General features: G+C 44.8%; 1 protein-coding gene across 1 annotated transcript in view; it reads right to left on the reverse strand.

Moving 5' to 3' along the window:
* Positions 1-497: 497 nt before the first annotated feature.
* Positions 498-24,045, reverse strand: part of selp (selectin P) — a 53,414-nt gene continuing 29,866 nt past the window's right edge. The window contains exons 14-18 of the mRNA XM_056277186.1: positions 22,715-22,903; positions 6,761-6,949; positions 5,376-5,564; positions 3,436-3,552; positions 498-1,725 (exon numbers count right to left, since the gene is read on the reverse strand). Coding sequence (XP_056133161.1) covers positions 1,667-1,725; positions 3,436-3,552; positions 5,376-5,564; positions 6,761-6,949; positions 22,715-22,903 — 743 coding nt within the window. The 3' untranslated portion in view covers positions 498-1,666. The remainder of the gene's footprint in view (positions 1,726-3,435; positions 3,553-5,375; positions 5,565-6,760; positions 6,950-22,714; positions 22,904-24,045) is intronic.

A 24,045-nucleotide genomic window follows, 5' to 3' on the forward strand; every position in this document is an offset into this window, starting at 1 on the left:
TGACGGACAGCGCCTGCGAACTTCGGCCCTGGATCCGAAATAAATTCGGTTCCCCTGAAGGTAGTCAGAAGACGGAGACAGGAAAAGTAACACTACGGTTATGCACAGAGCCGAATGTACCCGGCCAATTACCCCACTCTCTTCCGAGCCGTCCCGGCCGCTGCTCCACCCCCCTCTGCCGATCCGGGGAGGGCTGCAGACTACCACGTGCCTCCTCCGACACATGTGGAGTCGCCAGCCGCTTCTTTTCACCTGACAGCGAGTAGTTTCGCCAGGGGGACGTAGCGCGTGGGAGGATCACGCTATTCCCCCCAGTTCCCCCTGAACAGGCGTCCCGACCCACCAGAGGAGGCGCTAGTGCAGCGATCAGGACACATACCCACATCCGGCTTCCCACCCGCAGACGCGGCCAATTGTGTCTGTAGGGACGCCCAACCAAGCCGGAGATAACGCGGGGATTTGGACCGGCGATCCCCGTGTTGGTAGGCAACGGAATAGACCGCCACGCCCCCCCTGACGCCCTGCTGCCTCCTGATTTAATAAAGATAGTGTCCAGCTGACCCTCAGGATAACGCCAAATGTGACAAAGGGAACTAAGATTTATGATAGATTACCTCCTTACCCCACAGGAAGCACCTGTGCCAGCAAAGGTGCCCAATGGACAATTTGGTGGCAGCTAGGTGGTGCACCTGGCCGCGTGCTTCTCCTGCCGATCGACCCACAGTTATTAGCGGCCGTACACGGGGGTGAAACGCAGACATGCTGGCTTTGTAAGACAACTCAGGACCACATCCAGCAAGCCCCGGTGACACAATGCCAGCCCCCACCCGGACAGCTGATGTAGCACATGGACCGGTGGGTTAGGATGGGAAAGTCTGAAGAGAACCTTATGGTTTATTCTTTATTGATAGTATGAGAAACACACAAGCACGATGTGATACAAAGACTGCACAACAAAACCGATGACTTGAGAGGTTTGTGTAGCAGCACCATTCATGATTTCAGGGTGCTGGACATATGGATGCTTAACTTCGCCATGCCAGGACTGCAAACATGTTTAGCATGGGTGAGCTTCCCCCTACATGAAACTGCAAACCCGTGAAGCGTTAATGCCGGAAACAAATATGATCCAATTAGAACCCTCCGTTCACTATCATCTGATATAAGAGTCAGAAACCCTGTCGTTCCATTTCATCCACGTGCGCACATGAAATAAAACACCGTTCCCTGCAGCCCACAGAAGGGCAACACAAAGGCAGAACACACATCCAAAAATACAACAACACACATATCCAAACCAACACACAGACTTAAAAATAATAATAAAAAAAATCACTGTCCAGGAGAACGAACGCCAGCCAGGATGACTGTCGCAACTTCCGGTCTGCATGGGCTAGCAGTTAGCTTAGCCTGCCCCGCCTCCGCGTCCTGTCAGACCGCCCTCGGTGTTTCCTCCTCGGACGCAGCTCCAGGCAAGGCCGTGGTCCCTGAGCCCACAGGACGCAGTTAAATCTAACTGAATAAATGTGTATTACATGTAAATGAAAATTCTCCTCAAGAACTAACTGCAGTCAACGTTCATTTGAGCAAAGGAGACTTCCTGTTTCGCGTCCACTCGCCGGAAACACTTTCCTCTCTTCCTTCTGACAAAACCCACACACAGCTTTTAAAACTCAAATGCAGGATTTTCTCTCTCCCAAAAGGACTCTTCCATGTTCATGATACCTGGGGAAGTCAGAGCCGAGGATTAAAACCCGATGAAACGGCAGATCTGGAAACCGGAAGTTGATACAGCATATATATAGATATATGTGTGTGTGTGTGTGTGTACATGTATATATATACTATATACATGTGTGTATATGTATATGTACAGTATATTATCGTATATATGTATAGTATGTATAGTATGTATAGTATCGTATGTGTATAGTATGTATATATGTATATTGTCATATATATGTATGTCATATATAGTATCATATATGTAAAGTGTATATATATATATATATATAGTATGTATGTATGTATAGTATCATATATATAATATGTATTTATGTATAGTATCGTATATATGTATAGTATCGTGTATATATACACTCACCGGCCACTTTATTAGGCACACCTGTCCAACTGCTCGTTAACGCAAATTTCTAATCAGCCAATCACATGGCAGCAACTCAATGCATTTAGGCATGTAGACATGGTCAAGACGATCTGCTGCAGTTCAAACCGAGCATCACAATGGGGAAGAAAGGTGATTTAAGTGACTTTGAACGTGGCATGGTTGTTGGTGCCAGACGGGCTGGTCTGAGTATTTCAGAAACTGCTGATCTAGTGGGATTTTCACGCACAACCATCTCTAGGGTTTACAGAGAATGGTCCGAAAAAGAGAAAATATCCAGTGAGCGGCAGTTCTGTGGGCAAAAATGCCTTGTTGATGGCAGAGGTCAGAGGAGAATGGCCAGACTGGTTCGAGCTGATAGAAAGGCAACAGTAACTCAAATAACCACTCATTACAACCGAGGTATGCAGAGGAGCATCTCTGAACGCACAACACGTCGAACCTTGAGGCAGATGGGCTACAGCAGTAGAAGACCACACCGGGTGCCACTCCTGTCAGCTAAGAACAGGAAACTGAGGCTACAATTCGCACAGGCTCACCAAAATTGGACAATAGAAGATTGGAAAAACGTTGCCTGGTCTGATGAGTCTCGATTTCTGCTGCGACATTCGGATGGTAGGGTCAGAATTTGGCGTCAACAACATGAAAGCATGGATCCATCCTGCCTTGTATCAACGGTTCAGGCTGGTGGTGGTGGTGTAATGGTGTGGGGGATATTTTCTTGGCACACTTTGGGCCCCTTAGTACCAATTGAGCATCGTGTCAACGCCACAGCCTACCTGAGTATTGTTGCTGACCATGTCCATCCCTTTATGACCACAGTGTTCCCATCTTCTGATGGCTACTTCCAGCAGGATAACGTGCCATGTCATAAAGCTCGAATCATCTCAGACTGGTTTCTTGAACATGACAATGAGTTCACTGTATTCAAATGGCCTCCCCAGTCACCAGATCTCAATCCAATAGAGCACCTTTGGGATGTGGTGGACCGGGAGATTCGCATCATGGATGTGCAGCCGACAAATCTGCAGCAACTGCGTGATGCTATCATGTCAATATGGACCAAACTCTCTGAGGAATGTTCCAGTACCTTGTTGAATCTATGCCACGAAGGATTAAGGCAGTTCTGAAGGCAAAAGGGGGTCCAACCCGGTACTAGCAAGGTGTACCTAATAAAGTGGCCAGTGAGTGTATATAGTATGTATATGTGTATAGTATCATATATATATATATAGTATGTATATATGTATAGTATGTATGGTATGTATATATGTATAGTATCGTATATATGTATAGTATCATAGTCTTACCTTTCTTCTGCTTTGTGAGCAGGATGAGCAGTCCTGTCATGCCAAGTACAGCGGCGACAGAGGCCGTCCCTGCACCACCATACACCAGCATGGCAGTGCTCCCTAGAAGACCCTCCTCTGCAACACACCCCCCCCACCCCCCACCACTCCATTACAACACATAGCACACATGGCATGATCATGTCACCTGGCATTTAAGAATGGATTTTTATGGGATTTATTTTTGGGAAAAGCACTATTATGTATGATACATTATATATACGTATATATATATAAATATAAAATCCAGAACAAGCCTGTTTCATGCCATAAGTAACCATCAGCTGTCAATAAAGCCACTCGGGAAAGAAAATGCCATTTACTTCTGCGTCATGCACATCACGTGCACAATGTTCAATGGGGAAGGGAGAGGTGTGAGATTCAAAAATTCAAAATCACGTGATCGCTAATGGTCCAGTGAGGGGGGGGGTTGGTATTTGTCTATTTTCATGATTGTCTATTGCTTTATTGACAGCTGATGGTTGCTTAAGGCATGAAACAGTTTTGTACTGTCTCATACAGAATTTACTGGACTGGCTGGATTATTCTGCTCCTCATTTGTTGAGCACTTTCCCTACCGTTGAGTGTTTCTTTTAACAAAGTTATATATATGTATGTGTGTGTGTGTGTTTAGCAATATGATAATAATAATAATTGTTATTATGAAGGTAGGATAGGACATAATTCCCCCATGTGGAACTTGTACTGTGCAGTGGAAAGTGCACAACACGCAGTGAAGGGAAGAAATGATAGTATTATGATGCAACTCTAATAAAACAACTGTACATTACATATATTGATGCACAGAGAAAGATGTCCTACGGTAAAATGATAAATAACTGTGTGGAATTAAAAACAGACAAGGCAATGAAATCCTTCAGTCTCTATAACAACAACCAGCCCACCATGAGCAATAAAGTAGGACTCGTGTAATAATAATAAAGAAAAGAAGAGGAAATGAAAAGAATAAGCAGCATGATTGATATTATGAGGGAAGTCAGGTGATACACTTCCTGTTGGTACACGTAGGTGATACTGCACATCCGATAGGCAAGGCAGTATAACACAACTAGAGTCCAACACAACCTGCAGCCACTGGAGTGTTATTACAGATTATAATAATAACTAGAAGAACCCCGCTACAATGTAGCGGTTTGGTTATCCACCCGTCTAAATCTCCCTCCTCTTCATCCTGCCAACTAACCGCCTTCCCCCTGCCCCTAACCCCCCCCCACTCCAACTCTCTCCCCCCAAATGCTCAGAATCAACTGAAATGCCGAGAAAAGTGGTTTTTAGCCATTTTTAGAAAATGCATATTTTGCATAATTATGCATAATTATCATAATTATATTTTAATTTTCTGCTATTTTTCTGGTCCTCTCTGGAACAATACCTTCCACATCCAAAAAAAAATTAGGATCATAAGTGCATTTTTGCAAAAATGCATATATTTTGCATAATGCCAAAACATTTGTAAGTCCCAGAACATTTTTTTATATACGTGAAAAAAATCAAAAATGCTCACAATCATCTGAAATGCCGAGAAAAGTGCTTTTTAGCCATTTTTAGAAAAATGCATATTTTGCATATTTATGCATATTTATGCATAATTATAATTTTCTGGGATTTTTTCCCTTACTCTCTGAGACAATACCTACCACCTCCAAAAAGAATTAGGATCATAAGTGCTTTAGTTTTCGGTCCCGCTATCTACACTAACTAACACACACCCACACTAACACCACACACACACACATTCCGAAAATATGAGTAGATAATTATCATTATCTATAATGATATAGATTATGATATGGTTAGAGAGTCACGTGTCTCATTTCGTTATAGATCAGTAACGCTGTAGGTTGGTGAACAGCGCTGCCTTTCCGTTACAGCTGGTTTACCTGTGCAGGTAGGGGTGTCGCTGTCCCAGCGGCCACTGAAGGCGCAACGCACCTCCTCCGTCCCGTTCACAGCGTAACCCGCCTCGCAGCCGAAGGCGCACCGGGAGCCGTAGCTGAAGTTCCGCAGAGGGTGGGAACAGTTCATGGAGAGGGGCCGTGACGGAGCAGAGATGACGTCACAGCGCACCACTGTGGCGCAGAAAGGACACGACTTAACACAAAGAAACAGCCACCATGTAGGGGTTTATGAACTGCACATCGGCTGTTAATCTTTTATAATTGAACAGTATTTACAGGCCAGGATTTACAACCTGCAGCCACTGGAGTGTTATTATAGATTATAGTTATTATTATTATTATCTTCTATATTATAGATTATAATACGGTTAGAGTGTCTAGAGTCTCGTGTCTTATTTCATTATAGATAAGTACGCTGTAGGTTGGTGAACAGCGCTGCCGTTCCATTAAAACGACCGGGATTTCACTCCTGCCTGAAACGGCCAATAAACACCCAGGTGAGATATTAATGCATTACATATGTTTGTATGTCTGTTAGGAAACTAACTGACACCAAAATTAACATTTTAACAGCTATAATACTATTTTTAAACAGTTTAAACTTCAGAGGGACATGGTGGAACTTGAACAGCAAAATTGAAAAAGTGAAAATATTACCTGAAAAACAAGATGGAATACATACATTGCTAATCTAACAAACGTAACAAGGCCTATAAAACGAGAAATGTACTAAAAAAAAGAGAACTAAAAATAAATATTGAAACAGTCCCAAACAACGACCGGACCTTAAAAACTTCTTGAACGACCGTGGGCGGTCATTTTGACCGCCACGGTTTTTAAACTCTATATTCTGTCAAGATAAATACCCAGGTGAGATATTAATGTATTATATATGTTAGCATGTCTGTTATGAAATTAACTGACACCAAAATTAACATTTTAACAACTTTAATATGACGGCTGTCCAGCGCCTGTAAATACTGCAGCGCCTCGGTGGGAGTCATGGTGCGTCTGTAACCAGACGTGTTGGACATAATCACACATCAAGTTTAGACTATTTCTCTGCACTGGAGGACGCTAGTGTGTTTCTAGGACAGAGCAACGAACTTCACGAGGAAATGACGTCAACAACGCACGTCATAAATATTGACATGACGCGCAATTTACGAGCGGTTATTTTGACCACTCATGGTCGTTGTAGGTAGATCTTATAACTTAAAATGCAAATATATGCAATTTTAGGGGAATTCAGGGGGTGGCAGGTCTGTACCCCCCCCACACACACACACACACACACAACGTTATTAAACTTTGAAAATCCAAAACCGTCACAATGACCGTCTTGGTCGATCTTAAAGCTGGTTTACCTGTGCAGGTAGGGGTCTTTTTATTCCAGCGGCCACTGGAGGCGCAACACACCTCCTCCGTCCCGTTCACAGCGTAACCCGCCTCGCAGCTGAAGGCGCACCGGGAGCCGTAGCTGAAGTTCCCCCGAGGGTGGGAGCAGTTCATGGAGAGGGGCCGTGACGGAGCAGAGATGACGTCACAGCGCACCACTGTGGTGCAGAAAGGACACGACTTAACACAAAGAAACAGCCACCATATATGAACTAGACAACATGGGCTGTTGGTGTTTCAGAATCAAAGCAGAGCTCTGTACACTATGTACACTGTGTATATTATGTACACTATGTATACTATGTATATTATGTACACTATGTATATTATGTACACTATGTACACTATGTATATTATGTACACTATGTACATAATGTACACTTTGTCCACTATGTACACCATGTCCACTATGTTCACTATGTACACTATATACACCATCTACAATATGTGTATGATGTCAACGACTCGTTCAAGTGTGTATTTGTCAGTGCACAACCACTTAGCGGTTACAGACATTGTGGCAATCAAACGCATAAGCGTCAGGCTAACCTCACAATGTCAATTTAAAGTTAGTAAAGCTAAAATCTGGACTCTAATATTTAACAGTATTTAACAGTATTTATAGTCCAGAGTTTCGTTTTAACGAAAAATGATCAAAAGTCAAAATTTGACATTTAACGGTCCAGCGTGTACAGTATTTACATACAAATGTTGGCAATATCCCTTACAAAAATTAGTATATTTGAAGTTTATTTTATTAAGTAAACTTCAAGTAAAGTTCAAGTATATGTACTAGTAGTATACGTAAGTATAATTTTGTTTAGTATATTTCTGATAAGTACTTAAAAACTAAACTGAAAGTCCACTCAGTGATGTTTAGTTTAAAATAAGTATACTAATAGTACACTTGAATAAACTACTTTTGTGAGGGATAACTGAGGAGGAATAAGATATAGAAAATGAATAAGGTGGCAGGGTGAATATGTTATGTATAGATATAGATAAATATAGATATAGACTCAAGGATCCAGAGTCTGAGTACACGAGTCTTATGGCTCGCGGGGAAAAGGCGTACACATGCGCCCCCTTGCGGTATGATCGCACTGTTGCTCTACCTCTTCCCAGTCCTGACCGTATTACCAACAGACATCATTAGCCTAACCGTCCCCACAATGAAAGACACGTCAGTCAGTCCCACTCTCCGACCCCTTCCTCGGCCTCGTTCCAGTTATTACCACCCACCCTCTGGAGGCCTTATGGGGCAAACAACACCTCACTACTGACCCACAACAACCACAGGAATAACACCTCTAAAACAACCCAAATCCATCTACCCATCATCCAAACCGCTTTTCCTGCTCTCAGGGTTGCGGGGGTGCTGGAGCCTATCCCAGCAGCCACTGGGCGGCAGGCAGGGAGACACCCTGGACAGGCCGCCAGGCCATCATAGGGCCCACACACACACACGCACGCACGCACGCACGCACGCACGCACGCACGCACGCACACACACACACACACACACACACACACACACACACACACACACACACACACACACACACACACACACACACACACACCTAGGGACAATTTAGTACGGTGAGTCACCTGACCTACATGTTTTTGGACTGTGGGAGGAAAGCGGAGCCCCCGGAGGAAACCCACACAGACATGGGGAGAACATGCAAACTCCACACAGAGGTCTGTGAATGTTCTCATTCAAAGGACAACCCAGGACGACACCCAAGGTTGGACTACCCCGGGGGCTCAGACCCAGGACCTTCCTACTGTGAGGCAACCACGCTAACCACTGCGCCAGTGCCGCCCGCAACCCAAATGCATTGACTTCATGAACATCAAGACATCCAAACGACCAAGACACTAAATGAAGACTACGAAGACACTAAATGAAGACTACCAAGACACAAAGACACCAAAAGAAGACTACCAAGACACAAAGACACTAAATGAAGACTACGAAGACACTAAATGAAGACTACCAAGACACTAAATGATGACTACCAAGACACTAAATGAAGACTACCAAGACACAAAGACACTAAATTAAGACTACCAAGACACAAAGACACTAAATTAAGACTACGAAGACACTAAATGAAGACTACCAAGACACAAAGACACTAAATTAAAACTACCAAGACACAAAGACACTAAATGAAGACTACCAAGACACAAAGTCAAAACACAGAAGCAAACACAAAAATCCCAGGTTGAGGTGCAGCAAGACCAGCAGGCCCCACGCCAGCAGCCTCTCTTCCGTCCTCTTCTTCTTCTTGTATGTAATGGCAGGTGGCAGCTAGCGTTTAAGGTGCATTACCGCCACCTACTAAGCTGGAGTGTGGGCCAGAACACTGAAGGATGAAAGGCCAAAAAAACAACAACAAAAAAAACCAAAATAATAATAATAATAATAGCACTAGATCCTCTTCATTCTGTCAATTTCTTTTAAGAACACAAACAATGGTTTCTATTTCCCCCTTCAATGCTGAATAAATTATGATTACCCCCCACCCCCCACCCCAAACATGCTGCTTCAGCTTTTCTGTGTTCAGTATTTCTGGCAGTGACAAATAACATGCTCAACACTTTCCTCTGATCCACATCCACAAAGTCCTGATGGATGCCTCCCTAATAGGTGCATAGTTCCATGTAATCCTGTGTCCTAACCTCAATCTCTAAATGACTGCTTGTTCCCTAGAATTTTTCCTTACTAATACCCCCCCCCCACACACACACACACTCACACTCACATTTGGTTTTATTTTATACAAGTGACGGCCCTTGTTCCCCTCATCCCATAACTTTTGCCAAGCCATCATGATTTTGCGCCTTATTATTGTTTTAGTTTCAGCCTTGCTGAAGGGCACCGTCATGACTCTATCCTGCTTCAGGGCTTGTTTAGCCAGTGAGTCCACCATGTCATTCCCCTCTGTACCCCTATGAGCTGGAATCCACATAAACCAAACTGCTGTCTCTGCCTGATGTAGTGTGAATAGAGTCTCATAGATGATATCTGGTCTGCAGTGAGATGACCTGGACTGTGATGAGACCACAGCTGACAATGAATCTGAACACACGATGCCCTTTTTCAGAGCCCCAGGAGGAAACCCACACAGACACGGGGAGAACATGCAAACTCCACACAGAGGACGACCCCCAAGGTTGGACTACCCCGGGGCTTGAACCCAGGACCTTCTTGCTGTGAGGCGACCGTGCTAACCACTGCGCCACCGTGTCACCACTCCTCATTTCTTCTTGAATACAGCAATCTAATATCACAGGGGGAAATAACCACGGCGGAGTCACCGGGTATGGTACTGTGGTACAATAACTTCTCCCATGTAATCCCATTTCTTCAGGCATTTTATCTGCTGTCCAAGCAAAATATTCTCCTTTTGCTTTCCCACTTCCCGAACATGGTTTGAGGGCCTTCACAGTAGGAGGGTCTTTGCTATGCCCTTGTAGATTTGCCCAGTAGGTCAACGTGACCCACTTATACCTTAAAATCAGCGTCATCACTCCCATTTCTACTCTAATAGCTATATTAGGAGAAGTCTTAATCCCCCCACAGCATAATCTCAGTGCTGAGTATGTTCATTCAAGCTTTTTTAATTGTGATTTTATTAACGCAACATAAATAGTCAAAGTGCTTCTATTTGCTTCCCATTCTGACCCTGTCAAACATCTCATTACATTGAGAACCATCTTGCATTTTTTTTATGTATGTTATTAATATGATCCCTCCAAGTCAGCTTTGTGTCAAATAAAACCCCCAGAAACCGAAAAGTCTTTACTTGCTCTAAGTGCTCCCCATACATCTTTAGACCTGCTTCCCTTATTTTCCTCCTACCAAACACCACAACCTTTGACTTTTCCACAGAAAACTTAAATCCCCATGAGTGTGACCATTTCTCTACCACCAAAATCGCTTCTCGAATCTTCCCTCTAAGTAGTGTCAAATTCTTCCCCCTCTTCCACAAAGCCCAATCCTCAGCAAACAGCGACTTCCCATCAGGCCCGTAGCCAAAAACATATTTTGGAGGGGGGGGGGGTCGGGCAACACTGCCGAAAACTACCGGTAAATAAAATTCCCACACTGTATACTATAGCCTAATACCCAACCGTACGGTAAATGTCAACGTATTAATGGCCCATAGATAATCATCAATGCATTAATAAATAAAAGTGGGTCTTACCTTATAAAAGCAGGTCCAATCGTCTTTTTTGTCTGCAAAAGATGTCCAGTACCTCTTCCGGTTTCACCACAATGTCTCTGTGCTCCGAGAGCAATGTCAGTCCATTAAGCCGTCTTTCCGTCATTGTACTGCGCATTTTGTCCTTGATCCTTCCCAGACGGGAAAAATTTCTCTCGACATGGGCACTGGTGACAGGAAGCGTGGTCGAAACGCGGAGAAGCTTGAAGATGCTTGGAAACAACTCACTGTTACAGGCATTTAATGCCTCAATGGCATTTTGTGGAACATAAGTTGCATCTTTCCATTTATCCCGTCAGGTGTCAATTTCTGACTTTACAACTTCCAGATGCGGTGACACTTTATCAGGATACAGGTTGGAGAGCGCTTGAGCTGAGCTGTCGTTCAGCATGCTGACCTTAGATGGCAGTAAGGAGCAGAGGTTGGAGATCACATTTCTGTGTTTGCTGAAGCGTTCCTTCATCTGTGATGAATAAAAGTCAAGCATGACTATGAAAAGCTTTTGCCGGTAGTGATTTTCGCAGGCCTTCAATGGATCCTCATTGCAGTCCATGCCTCTTCGTGGTCGAAATTCAACCCCATACTTGGCTGCTTGGGAAGAGGTCTTTTGGAAAATCTGCCTGAACTCCATCTCAGAGTTAGCCCTCATCTCATCGACCTGCTTAATAACAGCATCAGCAGCTGAAACGCAACTCACCAAGTCACAATTTTCCTTCTGAAGGAAGGTGGACAGGTGGTAGGTTTTTGCAAGCATCTTCTCACTCACATTCATGGACAGCATGAATTCTGCATTGTCAATTGAATTAAAGAGCTGAGTGGCTTTGACAGATGTGTCTCCTGTGAAGGTTTCACTGATTTTCTGCAGGCTGGATCGCACAGGGTCTAAAAGCTCGTTGAATGTAAATATTGCGTCGTGGCGTTCGACACATCTCGTTTCACACAACTTCGTCAGTCGCGTTTTCTTGCAGTCGGGTAAAAGACGTTCCGTCTCGTGTCGCAGACTGGCAGACCGCAAAGCCGAATCATGGAAAAAAGTGCAGATTTCTGAGACAATTCCAAAGCAATTTCGCACCATTTGTACAGTGCAGCACTTGTTTAGGACCAAATTCAAACTGTGGCTGGCACAGTGCACATAAACTGCTTGCTTGTGCTTCTCTTTGAATTTAGCTTGGGCACCATTTAAACGGACACTCATGGCAGATGCGCCGTTGTATCCCTGGCCACGTAAAAACTGTAAATCAACGCCTGCATTTGTCAACTGACTTTCGATTGAATTGGCGATTGCCTCCCAGGTTAACTTCTCGATATCAACAAAGGACAAAAACTCCTCTCTGATGCTATATTGGCTGTCATGCTGGTTCACGTATCTGACACAGACAGAAAGCTGCTCCCGCCCTGAAACATCTTTCATTTCATCTGCCAACACAGCGAAACACTGCGCGGAGTTAACTTTCTGCACCAGTTTGTTTGTTATCACATCTCCAATTATGCTGATTATTTCATTTTGTACATCAGGACTGCAGTAGCTAGCGTTTGCTGCACATTTACTCAAGTGTTGTAACAGTACTGTGTCGCCAGATGTAGCCCTAAACCTGAGTAAAGCCCTGAAATTTCCGTCATTGTGAGTTGGCTCATTCAATGTCACTGGTCCTGAATCAATATCACCTCTCAGGGCGAGTTCTTGGCGACCGCAAAAAATCAACGTTGCAATGATGCTTTTGAGTTTTTCTCTGTTTTCTTGGACTCGCTTTTTTCTCTCAGAATCTAGCCTCAGTGAAATTGCATCCATTTTATTGTTGAGAACCATTTGGAAATTGTCCGCTTTCAAACATGCATCCTTGTGATATGCCTTTTGTGCATGGTCTTTGAACGTCTCTAAAGCATGTTTCCAGTCTGAGAAGTGGACATTAATTAGCTTGCCAGCTTTTCTGTGCCCTCCCTTGCCCACATGCTCGACTGCAAACGCAACACAGTGCTTACAAAAACAACCGTCAGACCTTGTTGAGTATACTAGCCAGCTAAACTGGTCAATCCAATGACGTTGGAAACGTAGTTTACCTCCTAGTTTTGTAGGGAATGTTTGTCCGATATTGGCCGTCCAGTCCAGTGAGTATATTTCTCTTCTCTGTTCGTCTGATATTTTCCCACCAATATAATCCAAAAAGTCGTGTGAAAACGTTTCCGAGGTAGAGGACGGCGGGTCTGCTAACTCTGGCTCCGTTTCCGAGGAGGAGGGCAGTGGGTCTGCTAACACTTGCTCCGGAAAGTCGGTAACGTTAGTGACCAGATCATCTGTAACGTTCTTTTTTTTCTTTTTTGAGTCGGGACACGTTGAAACAAAAAAAAAATCACTGATTTTACGAATATTAACTTTACTGCTCTTGCCTGATTTACAGGTAGCTTTCGGCGGCTCCATTGCTTTTGAAAAGCAAACTATAGATCGACCATTTAGCTAGCATAACCAGTGGCAGGTTGCTTAGCTGACTCGTCAGACGCCTGAGCCAATCAAAAGCGTGTGATTTTATTTGTTTTACGAAACAGACCAATAAGATACATCATGTTTGGAAACATTAACTGACAGGTTTAACGCCTGTCAGTCACGATAGATGCAGTGTATGAGTAGGCTTGAGGGGCGGTGACAAATAATCAAAACGATAACTAAATAATTATTGGTGCCATTTCAGACGGGCCGTGGGGTTTCGGGGGGGGGGGTTCAGACACAAAAACCACCTACCTGGCTACGTGCCTGCTTTCCATGTCGTAATTTATATCAGCAAATACATCATTTATCATAATAGAAAAAAAGGATTGGGCCGATAACACTGCCCTGAGGAGCTCCGTTATCCACCCTGTATCTATCCGATAATGCTGTTCCAATTTTAACTTGAATAAATCTATCAAATAAAACATTTTTGATCCAACTAAAAGTTCTTCCAGTTAATCCCATTTTTCCTAACTTGATCAACAATCCCTCTTTCCATATCATATCATAAGCTTTCTCTACATCAAAGAACACTGCCATCACTGATTCATTACGAGCTTGGGCTTTTCCAAGTTCAGTTTCCAGACAAACTACTGGATTCATTGTTGCTCGACCTTTCCTAAATCCACTCTGGTAAGGGGATAATAACCCTCTAGTTTCTATGTTAAACGTCATTCTCTCTATAATCATCCTTTCCATTATTTTCGCTATATGTGAAGTGAGTGCAATTGGTCTGTAGCTTGTTGGACTTGTTGGGTCCTTTCTTGGTTTTATCATGGGTATAATGACAGCCTCTTTCCAACTGGTAGGTAACCTTCCTTCTTCCCAAACTTTATTATATATTGCTAGAAGCTTCATTTCTGTCCGAGTTCCTAAATGTTTTAATATTACATAACATATTTGATCTTTCCCTGGAGATGTCAGGCCAGTTTTTTGCGATAGCTCTCCTCATTTCCTGTATAGCAAAAGGTGCATCCTATGCACAACTTGTGTTCTCCCGATTTTGCAAAACAGCTGAGTATGCTTGTCTAGTTGCTTCCCTCCTTCGTTTCCCCTCCTCTGTTAGATTTTGGTGAACTGTGGATTTTGGTGAATGTCTTAGCTAATATTTCTGCATTATCTTCATTTGACACAGCCGTTTCATCTCCCTCTATTAGTTATGGGTACTGCCACTCTCTTCTGATTGCCCTAATCTGTCTTATCATTCCCCATACATCACCTATAGGTGTTGATCTGCCCATCTTGTTACAGAAATCCCTCCAACTTCGTTTCTTTGCTTCCTTCACAGTTTTCCTTGCTTGCACCAGGGCCCTTTTATATTCAATTAGTTTTTGGAAATTATGGGTACTTTTTAATACTTTAAAAGCTCTGTCCCTTACTTTACTGCAGTCCTCAGTCAACCACGGGACTGCCTTCCTCCCCATCTTCCCTTTGCTTCTGGGAATTTATAGATTTGCTGATTTTAGTACAATTTCCCTAAACTTACCATCAACTTGTTTTATACCCTGACTCAGGTCCATGTCATTATATTCCCTCTCACATAAATATTCGAAGTGATCCCACTTTGCTTTACTAAATATCCACATTGGCTCTCTTTTCTCTCCCCTTATTTCCTGGTCTATCTGTATTTTACTAAATATCGGATAGTGGTCACTACCAACTGTTGAGTCTCCCCAGAATTCTCACTCTCATATCCCTGCCAACTCTCGCGATACCAGTGTCAAGTCTAGTTCTGAGCTGTTACCTGTGTGTACATCTATCCTTGTCCCTCTCCCATCATTAATACACATCAAGTCATTATCCTCCAACAGATGCTCAATTAATTCCCCGTTTGTATCTGCCCCCCCGCCCATCACGTGCTATGTGAATTAAAAACCCCAACCCAAAAAATGTGATTTGTAACCTGTCCTTGGATCTGCTTTAACTTGTTTATATCTGGTTTCCTGCACGGGTTATAATACTTTATGATGGTGAATGGACCTTCATTTGTCCATATTTCTACTACTATATACTGCCCCTCTGTCCCTTTTCTAACAACCCTAAATGGTAAATTTTCCTTAGTAAAGGTCACACACCCTCCACCTGCCCCCTCTTCCCTATCACACCTCAAAGCAGTATAGCAGAAAATTCTAAAATCAAGATTTGGTTTTAACCATGTCTCTTGTACACAAACAACTTCCGCTGTCCTTGGTAATTGATCCATAAAGTTTTTAAATTCCTGTCCGTTTGCCACCAAGCTTCTTGCATTCCACTGTAACGAAAGACTCATACTTGTGTTAACAACCCATGCTGACTCTTGGCTTGCCTGATGAGCACTGAGGTCGTTTCTTACCTCCTCCCATGTCAGTTCACTAATATTCAGGTGGTTTGCTGCAGCTTTTACTATTATTTGTTACAACATATTGGTTGTTTTCCTCTCCCACATTGTCCATACTCCTGATCCTCACCACATCTAGCACACCTTCTTCTTCCTTTACAGGTCATAGCAGTATGTCCAAATCTCTCACAATTAAATCATCTTACAGGTTTTGGCACATACCACCTGACAGAGTAGGCCATGTATCCCAGCATCACTTTCTGTGGGAGGATTTCTTCATCAAACTCCAGCAGTTACGCTTTCGCCATCCGTCCTCACCCCTTCCCTGAACACCTGCAGCCTCCGTGCTTCCTTCAGCCTCCCATCTTTCAAATGTGCTTTTATTTCTCCCATGGTGACTTCAACTGGTATTCCCCATATCACTCCTTTATTCCACCTGTTTCCCTTCTCAGCGCAGCTAGCACTTATCACTTTATACTTTCCTACCTCTTTCATCCTATAAGCCCTTTCTCTCTGCTCTACACTTCTACACACAGTCAACAGATTCCCGTCTCTCAACACTTTAGCCAGTTTAACCTCACCAGCCCGATATTCTAATATCGCAGTTAACTTTACTGGGCTCATAGATTGAACACCATTCCCTTCGCTGAACCTGAGCATCACCTTGATTTCAGTTCCCTCATCCCCCGTTTCACCACGTCTTCCCTCAGCGCTAGTCGTCACTTTCCTAACTTTCCTCTCACCAACTTCGGCAGAGTTATTTCCTCGCTTTTCCCTCGATCTCTCAGATTCCAGGCTAACTTCCATACTGTCCTCACCCTCCCCTCCCTCTGAACCTCCCCACTCCGGCCCACCGATCTTTCGGTGGTGATGTCACAATGCCTCTGATCCTTGGAAGATGGCGCCCGGCGTCGCGTTGCCCTTCGAAACGGCCCAAGTCCGAAAGACCGATTCACGGCATCGCTGTGTCCACCCGCCGTGGCTTTCGCCGCTCCGCCAGGTCTTCCCACGTTCACCAGAGACATCCCTCTTCTGCGATTTCCCCATGTCAACCCTCCGTTTCTTCTCAGATTCGTTGAACGATTCCCTATTTCCACTCACTTGTAAGCTTCTGACCATTGACAACTATGTATAACGTTTGAAAAACCACCGCCGCCGCACCACACTTCCGGACCTCAGCCTCCAGCGCCAAAACGCCGCCTCTCTTCTGATGCTGCCACAGGAGCTCTTAAACGCTTCATTTCCAGGCCAAGTGAACCTCATTAGGCATGCAGCTGTAGCACACATGGGCAGAGCTACAGCACAGGGGACGAAAGGGGATAAACAGACACAGGGAACACGTACACCCCCAACACCCCCAACACTGAAACTGTAGAGGAGCTCAAGCAGGAGTCGTGACAACTTTCTCTTTCGGCTACACAACGTGCACCATTTATTCCTTCACCATAACAACAACGACAAAAACCCGCGCAGCGGAAGTGTATCCCTGTAAACCCGAACCGAGCTCAATAGCTCAATAAGGGGAATTATGTACCCCTATAACCACTACAAAACGATTAATTAAATAGGTTGTTTCACATCACACACCCACAAGTACTGTAACCTATTTTTCTGGACTTAGCCTGTTAGTGATTTTAAGTTCCTGTTATAAGCTGTTGCCACAGTATATGCCTTGAGCTCTTATTTTGAAGGCTGAAGAGAGAGCAGAAGTGCTGTACGCAGTGTTGTTGCTGTGGAATTCTGTTGGGGGAAGAATTCAAATAAAGTGGTCCTCGTGTGAAAGTGGAACCTCCGTATTTGTTATTTTATAGTTTCATACAGTATAGGCGACATCTACAAACCCTCGGTTACATTGGTGGCAACGGTGGGATCCGGAAGTGTGCAGATCCTCAGAAGTCTCTTCGGAGCGCGGAATGACAAAGCGCGAGGGCGCGCTTCCGGGGAGGGTGACGACTGTAAACTACTAATAAGACACGTTAGTCCCTAGCTAACGGGTCTCACCCTTTAGCTGAGCGGTTAGTGATGTCGCCTTGTGGTGCAGTACACGTCGTATCGAATCCCGCACCGGGCAAGAAAATAACCGGTTACAGTACCAACACGCTTAAGCAGCACTAATACAGCACCAGAGTTCACTGTGACAAATAGCCACCATACAATAGGAGGATTTCCGTGCAACGTCATCACAGAGATGCGTGCGCAACTAGGGGGCAGAAAGCAGCTACAGCGCAGAGATTTTAACGAAGATAGAGCCCAGATACCGCAGAGATGACACGCAGTTGTTGTGCAATAAATTGCACAAACCGTCAAAAGGATGGGTGGAACATTTTCATTGTTGAACTGCTTTGGTAGCTCTCAAAAGATTATGCATCTCATAATGTTTTGAGCGCTACCAAAGCAGTTTTGCCCCCTGGCTGCGCATGCACCCAGTAATGTTTGTAAACAGGAAACCCGTCTATTTATTCATTGAAATGAAGTCTACTTAGCACGTGGCAGGAAATGAGCACACAGCTAAATGCACAGACCAAAAACACTCCGTCCACAAGACTCGGAAAAGCACCACCTCTCTACGTCTGAGCATGGGGATTAATCCAGATTCAATGACTGGCACCTAGCAACGTTGTTCAGAGGGCCCAGCACCACACACAAGACAACGCTGCACCTCCATACGAAGCAAACGATATGCAATTAAGTCACACAAATTGGGACTACTGCTGACAAAAGGTTTCAGCTTGGGTCACATGTGGAACAAGATCGTATCATGCACACGAAAAGGCCACCTAAGATGGTGCCACCGGGTTTAAGAAAAGCAGCAACTACACGAGTAGCCAAATCAGTGGGTGCCACTCCCACTAGGCACAACATGGCTACCACCATGAGGCAAAAAACAAAACATCACAAAAACAAACATGACAATGTTGCTGTGTTTACCAACACAAAAACAATAACACAGGTGACCAACACAAAGGTGGAGTGCAACAGCCACAAACCAAAAAGGGTCACAAGTAGACCAACTACATAGTTGCTGCCATACACCAACAGCAACACCCAAAGACCCAACAAAACTCAACTGCCACTACCACAACACAAAAAATGGACACCATGTGGTCTTCAACCATATGCACAAATTACTGTGATGGATGTAGGGAACCAGCAACAAAAACTGACCTGATGAACCGGGAGGCCACACCCACCACACCAAGATGTGGATCACCATTTGCTACAATTAAATACACAACAGCAGTAACGCACAATTGACCACACCAAAAGTGGACTGCAACAACCACAACACAAAATGGTCATGCTATAGTCAACTACTACACACAAATGTTGCCAACTTACACCTAAGCAGCAACCCATAAGTCACCCAAGAAATGTGGGGTGCAGTTACCACAACACAAAGGTCACAAACCACAAGTCACTGCACACCAGAGTATTTCTCCCAGCTGTACATTTTTGTGGCACGGTGGCCCAGTGGTTAGCGCTGTTGCGTCACAGCAAGAAGGTTCAATCTTCGGGGTTGTCCAACCTTGGGGGTCATCCCAGTTCGTCCTCTGTGTGGAGTTTGCATGTTCTCCCTTTGTCTGCGGTGGGTTTTCTCGGGGTGCTCCGGTTTCCCCCACCATCAGAAAGACATGCATGTTAGGGTTAATACGCCTGTCTGTGCCCCTGACCGAGGCATGCAAGACCTAGTCAGGATGCACAAAACCCAAATGCCAAGCTCCTGAAGCAGTTACCCAGTCAAAAGCACAGCTAAACAAACAGCAACAACCACAAAACACCTAACAAAAGAGATGACCACCACACTCAAAACAAAGGCTGCTAGATACATACGAACTGACACACAGTTTACCTCACCCCATGGACGTTCGATTCCGGACAATCCCCCAGCCTCATTGACATCCCTGTCCCCACCCCAAAAATCAAATGCATAATATGCTTCAGAAATCTAAAATCTATCTGCCCATCAGCTCTTTCTGCCTCTCTTGCCAGTAACATGTCTGCCTCCCCTCCTCCCCCGCTGTCTGATAATCCCTCCAATCTTGTCAATTATTATAATGACTCACACTCCTCCCGTCACTCTTCTTGGGAAAAAGTGTAGGGTGAGTTGTATGACAGCTTAGAAAGAAGGAGAAAAGGACTTGTACCAATTGGCTAGACAGAGGGACCGAGCTGCAAAGGACACGCAGCAAGTTAGGGCAATCAAGGATAGAGATGGAAATGTGCTGACAAGCGAGGAGAGTGTGCTAAGAAGGTGGAAGGAATACTTTGAGGGGCTGATGAATGAAGAAAATGAGAGAGAGAAGGTTGGATGATGTAGGGATAGTGAATCAGGAAGTGCGTGGATTAGCAAGGAGGAATTGAGGGCAGCTATGAAGAGGATGAAGAGTGGAAAGGCAGTTGGTCCTGATGACATACCTGTGGAAGTATGGAGATGTTTAGGAGAGATGGCAGTGGGGTTTTTAACTAGATTGTTTAACACAATCTTGGAAAGTGAGAGGATGCCTGGGAGTGGAGGAGAAGCATACTGGTACTGATTTTCAAGAACAAGGGCGATGTGCAGAACTGTAGCAACTACAGAGGTATAAAGTTGATCAGCCACAGCATGAAGATTTGGGAAAGATTAATAGAAGCTAGGTTAAGAGGAGAGGTGATGATCAGCGAGCAGCAGTATGGGTTCATGCCACGAAAGAGCACCACAGATGTGATGTTTGCTTTTAGAATCTTGATTGAGAAGTATAGAGAAGGCCAGAAAGAGTTGCATTATGTCTTTGTAGATTTACAGAAAGCATACGACAGGGTGCCGAGAGAGGAGGTGTGGTATTGTATGAGGAAGTCAGGAGTTGCAGAGAAGTATGTAGGAGTGGTGCAGGATATGTATGAGGGAGGTGTGACAGTGGTGAGGTGTGTGGTTGGAATGACAGATGGGTTCAAGGTGGAGGTGGGATTACATCAAGGATCGGCTCTTAGCCCTTTCTTGTTTGCAATGGTGATGGACAGGTTGACGGACGAGATCAGGCAGGAGTCTCCATGGACGATGATGTTTGTGGATGACATTGTGATCTGTAGCGAGAGTAGGGTGCAGGTTGAGGAGAGCCTGGAGAGGTGGAGGTATGCACTGGAGAGAAGAGGAATGAAAGTCAGTAGGAGCAAGACAGAATACATATGCGTGAATGAGAGGGAGGACAGTGGAATGGTGAGGATGCAAGGAGTGGAGGTGACAAAGGCATTTGAGTTTAAATACTTGGGGTCAACAGTCCAAAGTAAAGGGGAGTGCAGTAGAGAGGCGAAGAAGAGAGTGCAGGCAGGTTGGAGTGGGTGGAGAAGAGTGTCAGGAGTGATTTGTGACAGAAGGGTACCAGCAAGAGTTAAAGGGAAAGTTTACAAGAGGGTTGTGAGACCAGCTATGTTATATGGTTTGGAGACAGTGGCACTGACGAAAAGACAGGAGGTGGAGCTGGAGGTGGCAGAGAAGGACAGGATTAGGAACGATTATATTAGAGGGACAGCTCAGGTTGGACGGTTTGGAGACAAAGCAAGAGAGGCAAGATTGAGATGGCTTGGACATGTGTGGAGGAGAGATGCTGGGTATATTGGGAGAAGGATACTGAATATGGAGCTGCCAGGGAAGAGGAAAAGAGGAAGGCCAAAGAGGAGGTTTATGGATGTGGTGAGGGAGGACATGCAGGTGGCTGGTGTGACAGAGGAAGACGCAGAAGACAGGAAGAAATGGAAACGGATGATCCGCTGTGGCGACCCCTAACGGGAGCAGCCGAAAGTAGTAGTAGTAGACTCTCCTCCTGTCGTGATCAGCTGGCCCCCATTAAAACCAAAATAGTCTCATTCACACACCCAGCTCCCTGGCACACTCCCGAACTCCATCAAATGAAATCCATCTTGAAAGACTGCAAGAAAACTGGTTTCACCGTGCCTCTCCCAGCCTACACAGACTACCTCCAACAGTAAAAAGACACTCTCATCACAACCTGGTCCACCTACTGCTCACACATCATCCACTCCGGCTCCACCAACCCCGAGGCTCTCTTTTCCACAAGAAACAAACTTCTCAAACCCAGTGACAACACCTGCAATTCCTTCATTCTTCCCTCTCTTTTTTCTAAAATAAATTGACACCATCTACAGCAATCTGACCATCTCCCCTGCCCTCTCCACCTCTCCACCTACCCCCTCCCTTTACCACTCAACCCCTGTCCAAGTTCTCAACTCAAACTTTGATCCATGCCTCAAACTTTGATCCATGCCTTGTTGCAGTAGTCCATGCAACAAGGTTCTTCATGGCTCATTGCCCCAAGTCCTAAACAAAGTCCAGTACTCTGCTGCACGCCTGCTCACCCACTCATGACCACATCACCCCTGTCCTCCAGAACCTCCACTGGCTCCTTGTCCCACAGCAGATCCAATTCAAAGACCTTCTCTTCCCTCACACGCCTTCCATAACCAGGCCCCCTCCTACCTCACAGACCTGCTCCACTACCATGCTCCTCTTACCATACTACCTTAGTTCCTCCGACGCCAACCTCCTGTCTCCACCACACAGGACCAAACACCGGACCTGGGGCGACAAAGCCTTCTCCAGAGCTGCCCGCTCCATCTGGAACCCCCCCCCCCAACTCTTCAGAGACTGCACCGATATGTCCACATTCAAATCTTTAATCAAAACTCTCCTTTCCGGAATCGCTTTGAATGTGTGATTAACGTGCGTTTTATGTTTTTGATGTGTTACTTTTATGTTCATTTTAACTTATGTAAAGTGTCTTTTAGTACCCTGAAAGGCACTCTCTAAATAAAATTTATGATAATGATGATTATTATTATAAAGCTGTCCTTCAGCAAGACTGGTGAGTTTAAGGTGTTGTGTGACTCTCACCCTGGCAGGTGGGTAGTTCGTGACTCCAGACACCTGAGGTGTTGCATTGTATTGTGGACGCTCCTTGAAGCCAGAACCCTTTATTGCATCCAAATTCACATTGTGAGCCGTGGCTGAAATGGAAGTAGGGGTGGCTGCAGTTCATCCAGCCTCGGTGTGGGGCGGTGGCCAGTATGGGGCACTGACGTGCTGTGGAGGCATTCAATAAAAAAGAAGAAAAGAAAATGAAAACGAAATCTTTTTTTCAGGCTAAACATATCCTGCCCTCTGCAGCAAAATGACAAGGAGGTTTTATTTTTATTTTGCCTAAACTATAAAAGTAGAAGTCTAGCAAGGGATGTGAGGCAAGTTAAACTGAGAACAAACGCTTAATCGTGTCCTAAACCACAGTAGCAGTCTCTGCCCTGCAGGTGGCAGTATAGGCCAACCATCTTTCTTTGGGCTGATGCAGGACTTGCCCGCTCCACCCTTCCCTGAGGGGTGAACGTTACACTTTAACACATACTGGAGACCAAACGGACCCCTTGTGGGCCTCAAAATAGGAAAAAGTGCCATGAGGGCAATAGGTGAGAGGGCACATCTCAGCTGAGGCAAGGTAAGGCAAATTTATTTGTATAGCACATTTCAGCATCAAGGCAATTCAAAGTGCTTTACATAAAACAAAAAAGGCATTAAGAAAAGCAACGTAAGGCAATAAAAAGACATTTAAAAACAAATAAAAAGAAAGTAAAAGTCACAGTGCAGTGGAAGATGATAATCAAACGCTTCACATTTTATTTCTATTGTTAGAAGTGATAGGGGTTATAGCTGCCTTTCCCCCCCTCTTCTTTTCTTACTTATTTGGACTGGTTTTCATTGAGAAATGATTGGAGGTGTGGTTAAGCAGGGTATGTAAGAGGGCGTCACCGTGATGTGCGGGTGCGTCTCCTGGAGTTTGGTAATGGCGGGAGGTTGCCTAAACGCCTCAGGATGCGCCACTTTTAGAACGCGGTGCAGGTTCACACCATTCCAGCTTTGAAGGACTTTGAAGAAAACCAAGTCTTGTTTATTTTTTTGAGGATCCATTCACCATCAACCTAAACTGAACTAAACTACCAAGACGGTGTCCACCGCTTACGGAAGCTGAGACCCACGCGGCCGAGGCCTTGTCGGAGGGACCTGTTAACTGCTAGCCCGCTACCTCGGTAAACTAACCCACCTCCGCTATTTCTCTCGTCTTGGAAAGCAGTCCTTCTTCTTGTTTTTTCCATCTTTTCTACACACTCCAGGTTAGGACTAGTGTTGCGAGTTTAACCCTGAACCCCTAGACCCGACTAGTCCGTAACACTATA

This window comes from Lampris incognitus, chromosome 3, assembly GCF_029633865.1.
Source record: "Lampris incognitus isolate fLamInc1 chromosome 3, fLamInc1.hap2, whole genome shotgun sequence".
NCBI lineage: Eukaryota > Metazoa > Chordata > Actinopteri > Lampriformes > Lampridae > Lampris > Lampris incognitus.